The following is an 8,873-nucleotide window of genomic DNA, read 5'->3' as shown; positions in this document are numbered from 1 at the left end:
TAAGGTAAATGATGGTGATTTAGATTTGATGATATACTGATGAGATGATTGCGCTGAGATCGCGGCTGATGGTTCCTTATACGTTAGTTCACGGAGAAAATGGGGGATCCGCGTGTGCTCAATGCGACGTACAACGAACGACTCGCTTTTTGTTGATGCTACTCAAGATTTGGTAGATAATAATAGGAGTAGGGTATGTGGTAGTAATATATTGCAAGTTCGTTCAGAAATTGATAGATATATATCAACCAGATATATAATTCGAATTTGGTACATAATTAAATTGAATTAACTTATGATTAAATGTTATAAAGTCCTTTAAAGCGTTGGAGAAATAGTAAAATGGAACCAGGAAATCCAGTTCTTAAAGAAATGTAATAGAATAAAAAGTAATAGTAAAATTTGATGGGAGTGCATATAACCCATAGTTGAGTTGCAATGTAGAGCACTTGAGGCTGAAGTAAAAATAGCATAGTACCATAAAGAATATGACTAGTTGGAGGCCGTAACTCCTTGCGTGCGCAAGCGGTGAATGCCTCATTGAGAAAATGACCAGTTGTTAAATATTTGATGTGTTTCAGTTGGAGGCCGTTGTTCCTTGTGGCGGCAAGCTGGCGCTGCGTCTAATTAGAATCTGACCAGTTTGAGGCCGTAGCTCCTTGTGTGGGCAAGCGGTGGCTGAGTCTAATAAGAATTTGACCAGTTTGAGGCCGTAGCTCCTTGTGCGGGCAAGCGGTGGCTGAGTCTAATAAAATCCAGATCTGTTGAGACCGTAGCTCGTAGTGGGCAAGCGGTGGCATTTTTTTAATGTTTTGTTTTAACAGGTATTTCACTAATTAGCTAGGCAGCCGTGTTTGCAGAGATGCTGACTAGTACCTGGTGTGAAAAATTAAGTGATACAACTTAAGGCGGAAAAATACAACAATTCTTGATGTTGAAATGTAATGTGTAGTTGTCAGTGGCAACTTTCATATTTTAAGTATGTAAATTATCTCAAACTAAATTTTATATGATTTTAATTTTATTATATTACCCGATGTTAACTGTTATGATAATATCGAATGAGGCCCTTCGATAACGTTGGATGGCCGAAGTGGCTACGAATACCATCGATTAAATATAAAGTGAATAGTAGGCTTACTAAACTCACGTTCGTTTGACGAAAGTTAGTAATTCGTTTTATGGAAATTGCGCAAGGTTTTACAACAAACTCCCAGAGTCTGTACTCAATTTGCCAGAAAAAGAAATCAAATGTGTCATAAAATATTTTCTTGGTAAAAAAAAAAGCTTATTATAAAATTGAAGAATTTATAAATGTCATCATTTATAAATCAGTGTTTTTTAGAAAATCTCTAACTTGAAATTCATAGCGCTGTCAATGTTGTCTGATTGAACGAAGATTAAGTGCGTAGCGGTTTTTATGTTGATTGCCGCATGCCTAATCCTTGTTGTTAATTAAATATAAGTAAATCAATATTTATTTAAAAGAGCAACACACAGGTTTCTTGTTTATTCTTCTTGTGATGGGACTGCGTTCCGAATAAGCGATAGATGCAAAAAATTTGACTACTCAAAAGTGCTTATATTAAGTTTATTTGAATAAAGATTATTTCTATTTCACATTAATCTGGAACAGTGGGTTTTGGTTTATGTTAAACTGGTGTTGTAAAGAAAATTGAGATCAGTATCTACAATCATTTATAGTCCCCTAAATGTACAGGGTTCAAAGGGTGCAATAGATTACTTGACCAGTGAGCTGATGGTATTATTAAGTAAATCATAACTGAAATTCAATGAATTATGTTATATTAAAATAATTCTCTGGTAAATCAAGAGTATCGTCGAAGTAAAATAGTAGTAGTAGTATTGAGGGTATTAGAACCACTGGAATAATATTGACCTGTTATTTTCTATTGGTTAGGTGAAGGCAGGCAGCGATTTTGTTCTAATTTTATGTCACGAGAATATTACTTTCTCTTTACATTTTTTTTCTATATATGTAGGTAATTAAGTTTTACCTTTTGTAATGTGATATGTTAAATTTATCCGTTAAAATATTCATGATGAGAAATGTCAAGTTCTATTTTGGAGGTATAAAAAAAAAATGCAATGTTCATAAGATCGGAAACTTACATTGTGATGGTGATATGTTACAGTCTGACTCATAGAAGTCAATCACCGCCAAATAATTGTTTGTTACTCTAAAAGGTTGTTCATGTTTGTGGGTGATTTGGATTATGTAAATTAATATATGTTATGTTATATTTTGAGCATTTCTGAATGCATGCCGAAACTTAGCTCTGTTAGTATTGATTTTAGATTGTAAACCTTTGACAGTATACTAAGATAGTCAATGTTATGAAAGTAATGTGTATCTTTAGTTTATTTAGTTTAGTATTTGTTATATGATCCTGTAGACACTATATCCATTGACAATCATGACTACGCTCATCAGTTACCTATGTGTCTGGGCCAGACACTATTGCAGGATGGCCGACTGTTAACTATCGTGTAACGCACCATTAATTAAAAATGGTAAAGTCAATAATCATGTAACCTGAAACGGAACGTCAGAGGCCATAGCCAAAGTAATCTATATGACATTGACAAGTGGATGACGGATAAGTGAACGTAGGCAGCGGGAGTTTTGGAGCGAAAGTGTTTATACTATTATAAAAACAAATAAGAGATAGGTAATTGTGAATATTGTAGGCATTGAGGTGTTTCTCTCCCTGACTAACCGGCATTACACCTAAGTCGTCAGGATACTAGTGATTTTAAAATAATCTATACGTGAGTGCAAAATTATTTACATTTAATCTATTTTAGAAAAATTGTTAGTAAGAGCACAGATAACATAATATTACATATAATTTAACCGTTGATAGTTTTCGATAGTTGTAAGTAATTTTTATTTATAATATGTATACGAATTTACATAGTGACGGTTATGCAATTAATAAGTAATAAAGACTATATAGTCTAGTAGTAGTAGTATATAGAATAGTAATTAAGACTATATAAACTAATAAAACTTAACTAATGTTGTCATAGTTCAAATCGTCATCGTCAAATCGTGGCAGCACAAGTTTAACGTTTGAATTCAATGATTGACTTAACACTTGACAATGCAAATTTTAGCGTAGTGATTACTGGCTCAATAGGGAAAGTGGAAAACCGATTTGCTAATTTATCATTCTTAATTTGTTAATCAGTAATTTTAAATCATAGCGGTAAAATCAATTTAAATTAAACTATATTTAACAGATTCTATATATTGTAAATCGATATACTCACAATAAATATATAAGTATGTTTATACCTATTCAAATAAGATGGAGTCGGTGGAGTCATAATTTTTCATTGGTATAGTTATTTTTGCATATCACTGCAAAGCCAAATTGTAATTGGGTTTCGTAAACGTATTTAAAGACCTATTAATAAAATGATTAGGCGTGATAAAAAAGATGAGGAATATCCCGGTGTTTATTTACAAAATCTTGATAAGACCATTATCCGACAGGAGATGCGATATTTTAATTCTCTACCTATTGATCCTAGAAAATGTGCACAAATCTTAATCAACATAGTTTGTTTAGTAAATCAAGGAGATAAATTGACTACACAAGATTTGACTGATATGTTTTTTGCTACTACGAAATTATTTCAATGTAACAACGTTGAGTTACGGCGCTTTGTCTATTATACTATTAAAGAATTGAGACCGCACGCACAGGACGCAATTATAGTTACTTCTTCTCTCACAAAAGATATGATTGCAAAAGAGGACATGCTACGAGCTGCTGCTATTCGAACCTTTTGTACTATTTCTGATACTTCAATGTTGCAAGGTATTGAACGTTACATAAAACCAGCAATGTTTGATGGAAATCCTGCAGTGAGTTCAGCTGCATTAGTGTCAGCATATCACTTGGCACCAGTTGTTCCAGATGTGGTTCGCCAATGGGTAAATGAGGCCCAGGTAATGTCTGATTTTTTTTATTAATATTTTAAGTCAGGTTTCTTATAGGTATATTTTTTATTTTGAAATATAACATCAATCAACAATTTTGTTAGCATGGGATAATGGAAATAAAAAAAAATTTTCACCTTGGGAAACTTATCGAGAAGTTTTATAGGTTTGTATAAAAAAATATTGTATATAATATATATGATGGAGTAGTCTGATGCATTCTTATTTGTCTATCACAGACAATAAAATTAAAGTGAGAGGTGAATATAATAATTGATGTGCCAACACTTATATGTTTATTTAAATCTATAGTGGTAGGGGCAGATATACCACCAGACGGTCACTATGGTCTAGCAGTCTAGCAAACTATCTTACATTCCGATGCTCACAGGTTCGATTCCTTGTATGGCACAGACATTTGTATTCACCATTATGATTGTATACTATGTATCTATTTACAAAAAAAATGTATATATGTATTTGTATCACTTGTCTAGTGTCCATAACACAAGTTCTGCTTATCTTGGGACTAGATGGTGCTGTTTGAATTGTCCTGAGACATTATTATTATATTATATATTATTATACCATCTCTCAGATTAATTTTTGGCTTTATATTATTGATACCTTCATCAGAGTCTTTTTCTAATATGATGACTACAAGTAATTTTATATTAAATAACACTAGGTCAGATTTTAAAGCAGTTCTAGGTTTGCATTACAGTCTGCTCTAGGTAGTGGCTTATAATAACTGTTTGCTCACTGTTTACAGTGACTGATATAATAGTTTACCACACTGCCTTCCAATGGCAGCAGGTCTGATTCCTCACTCAATACAATAATTTGTATGAGTACAAATGAGTATGTATATTTTGTACTACCTTAAGGATTTTTTACATAAATTATGTTTTTTTAAACACATTTCTATATTGTTCAGCACTAATGATACATGCTATCAATTGTCCTGAGTTATTAGTATGTTCTTATAGTTATGTCTATTTATTATTTAAAAAAAGGATATTTATGAATAATGGTTTTTGTTATTTATAAATTCTATTAATGTTATAAAAATAGGATATATAATATTGATTAATTAAAGAAGTAATTAATGATAAATTTTGTAATAAATTGCCTGCATTTGTGAAAACACTTGTGTCACCTATTTCAACCATTAGCATTGTAGTTGATTTAGTTGAAGGGCATAGAAATTACACAATGAGAGATATGACATCTTAGTCCTTGGAATGGCCATGCATGCATGCAATGAATGGTATCATCGTATATAGGTATACATAGGTGGACAGTAAGTCTGTTTGCCATTTTAATTACATATTTTTTTAAACATTATCATATTTATTATTATGCTACTAGCTACTAGCTACTCAGTTTTATTATTATGCTGTTTATACCTTTTCAGTGCTTTCCATTCCATTTTATAGTAGTTACTAATAATTTATATTTATTATTACTTCATATTTTGTTCTGTCTTCCTTTTTCCAGTTCTAAATTATAGATCATAATGATTCCTCTGCTTCATCTATCTATGGATGTCAACCTACCTCTACTCAAAAAATAAATAATGGATATTATAAATTATGAGCTAGTGATTATAAATTAGTGCTTAGCCCACAATTATATACATAAATATAAATTACAACAAACATGAGTAAAAATACAAATAGTATATATTTGTACAAATAGTATATATTTGTCTTTTCCTTAATTAAGTATATTATTTCATTTTACGTAGTACCTACATACAAAATTCTAACAATGATAGTTTTGGGTTCTATGACATTGAATAAGTCGCCGCAATATTTTTCTTGTATATAAAGCAACCAGTTACAGTTTCATTATTATATGTATATTTTTATATTTACTATTCCTCATTTTCTGATATAACTGAACTATCTGAGATCAGAAAGTATTGTTATTGTGATATATAAATATATTATTTAGTTAAGCTTCATAATGCGCTGTTTATTACCTGCTTAATATAATAGGGGTTAAAGTATGAAATTGACGTAATACAGTAATAGATACTATGAATTGACATAAAACCATGGTGTGATATTTTCGAGTGAAAATTTTCACACACACAAATGAGATTAGTCTTTTAAAACAATGTTTTAATTTAGACGTGATAGATGGAAACCTCAAAAATCCGAGTAATTTTTGAATACGAAGTCCGACGCGGAACCAACGCGGCAGTAACGGTTTACAATGTCAACGCTACGTTTGGAGATGAGAGTGCTAATGAACGCACCGTGCGTTTTTGATTCAAACGCTTTCGCAATGGAAACTTGGGAGTTGAAGTACTAACCATATGGAGGACCCTCCACACAGGTGAATAACGCTGAATTGGTGGAGATGGTGGAAGCCGATCCGAATCAAATCAATGAGGAATTAGCGGCATGGTTTAACTTTACATTGTAAACAATATTGACTCATTTGCATCAAATCAATAAGACAAAAAATATTGAAAAAGGGATACCTAATGATTTGACTGATATGCAGAATGAAATGCGTTTTGAATTTGTGTTGCCTTGTTGAATCGCCAGTTTGCCGAATCTAGATCCCCAGAGTTTATCATAAAGTCATAAATGAACTTCCGATTAGATCGCTACAATGTATAGATTATGAGGGTAAATTCATTCATTAATTTTGAGTAAGTAAATGTCACATCTGAAAAAAATAACGAGTTTCAATTTTTCAGTACATATAGGCAATTTCATACTTTAACCCCTAATAATATAATTTAGTTTTGCTCATTATAAAAATTACTTATTATGTAAGAACAAAATAAAAGATGCCTACAGACATAAAGTATGCACTGTCTACTACTGTATAACGAAAACTTTTTTTGCAGGAATTAATAATGTCTTATAGTGCGATGGTTTCCTATCATGCGTTGGGAGTAGTTGCCCGCATACGTCATAATGATCATTTGGCATTAGTGAAATTGATAACAAAATTAATCCAGAATCCACCACGCTCAACGTATGCAGTTTGTCTACTGATTCGTTATGCTGCCAAGTTAGCCGATGAAGATTCAACTGGTGCATCTAATGTTTTTATAGATTTTATTCATTCTTGTTTACGTCGTAAAAATGATATTATAGTGTATGAATCTGCTCGTGCCCTTGTCAATTTAAAATCAACAAACGGAGTTGGCGAGGCTTTATTAGCGCTTCAAATATTCTGTGGGTCATCTAAGCCAATCTTACGTTTTGCTGGGGTACGTACTTTAGCTAATCTAACTACGAAATACCCAGATGCTCTATATTACAGTAGGATGTTTTTAAAAAGTATAATATATGACTCTAATCACTCTATTGCTACTATGGCAATTACAATGCTTTTAGGAATTGAGTCTGAACTTATGATTGTACGCCTGATAAAACAAATAACATTATTAATGTCGGAAATGTCCGACGAATTGAAAATTGGCGTTATTTATGCAATCAGACCTCTTTTTTTAAAATACCCTAGGATGATTACACCTTTAGCATCCTTTTTAGCAGGTCAGTTTCAACATAAAGGTGGATTGCAGTTTAAAACAGCTATTGTTGATGTTTTACTTGCTATAATTGATGATAATTCCCAGTCAAAAGAAATTAGTTTAGGATTTCTTTGTGAATTTATTGAGGATTGTGAGCATACTTCTTTATCTGTGCGAATTGTATATTCCATAGGTGAACGGGCACCATATACAAAAAAACCATCTAGGTTTATTAGCTATATTTATAAACGTATGCTATTGGATTCAAGTCCTATACGTGCTGCTGCTGTAACTGCGCTTGCAAAATTCGCTGCAATTTGTAATGAATTGCTTCCAGACATCAAAGTGCTATTAAGACGTTGTTATGTAGATGACGACGATGAAGTTCGAGATCGCGTAATTTTTTTTAGTACAATACTAGAATGTGAGGATCCATCCCTTATAAATGCCTATATTACTAATACACCCCGTCCAAATCCAGTTTTATTAAATCACGCTCTTCGCTGTTATCTCATGTCAGACAATACAGAACCCTTTGATATATCCACCGTTCCAGTTGATCAGCCACATGAAATTCATAATGTTGACAGAAACAACACAGATAGGCTATCTCGCGAAGAAGAATATATAGAACAATTAAAAATTATTCCTGGCATTGAAGACATTGGACCTATCTTTAAAATTTGCGAGTTGATTTATTTAACAGAACCAGAAACCGAATACCGTGTTCACTGTATAAAGTACATATTTGCAAGGCACTTGATATTACAATTTGAATGTCTAAATACTCTGGATTATCAATTTCTTGAAAAAGTTCGCATTCGTTTAATATCTACAATGGGTTTTAAAATATTGGGTGAAGTTTCGTGCGATCAATTAATGTATGATAAAAAAGGAAGTATTTTCTTGCTGTTAGAATTTCCAGAAAGTCCTTTACAAACTTTAATTACATTCGGAGCTGTTTTGGAGTTTATAGTTCGTGATTGTGATCCGAAAACTGGACTTTCAAAAGATGGTTTAGGTTATGAGGATACATATTCATTGGAAGATATAGAGATTAGTTGTGATGACCAATTTAAGTTCAGTGTTCCGACTGATGATTGGGAGGTTTCATGGGATAGTTTTTCAACAGCAGTAGAAGCATGTGATACTGTTGAATTCAAACAAAAAAAAATAGGAGAAGTTGCACTAGCCGTTTGCGAGAATCTAGGACTCCACAAATCAGGCATTAAGGGCGACGCAGTCAAGGATATAAGAGCAGCAGGAGTATGGCGTGAGGGTGACCGTGTATTGCTTAAGGCACGTTTGGCTACTTCCCAAGGCAAAGTTACAATGCAACTTGAAGTTCGGTCCACTCGTGAAGATATCGCAAAGCTTCTCTTATTTGCTGTTGGTTAA

At 32.6% G+C, this 8,873-nt stretch overlaps 1 protein-coding gene across 1 annotated transcript; it reads left to right on the top strand.

Moving 5' to 3' along the window:
- Nucleotides 1-3,348: 3,348 nt before the first annotated feature.
- Nucleotides 3,349-8,873, top strand: LOC131841887 (coatomer subunit gamma-like). Its single transcript, XM_059190252.1, has 2 exons — nucleotides 3,349-3,982; nucleotides 6,843-8,873. The coding sequence occupies exons 1-2, from the start codon at nucleotides 3,446-3,448 to the stop codon at nucleotides 8,871-8,873; spliced, it is 2,568 nt and encodes an 855-aa protein (XP_059046235.1). The 5' UTR covers nucleotides 3,349-3,445.

This window comes from Achroia grisella, unplaced genomic scaffold (assembly GCF_030625045.1).
Source record: "Achroia grisella isolate CSIRO2021 unplaced genomic scaffold, CSIRO_AGI_Agris_v1 utg1064, whole genome shotgun sequence".
In the NCBI taxonomy this organism is placed as follows: Eukaryota; Metazoa; Arthropoda; class Insecta; order Lepidoptera; family Pyralidae; genus Achroia; species Achroia grisella.
This window is presented reverse-complemented; position numbering and strand designations above follow the sequence as displayed.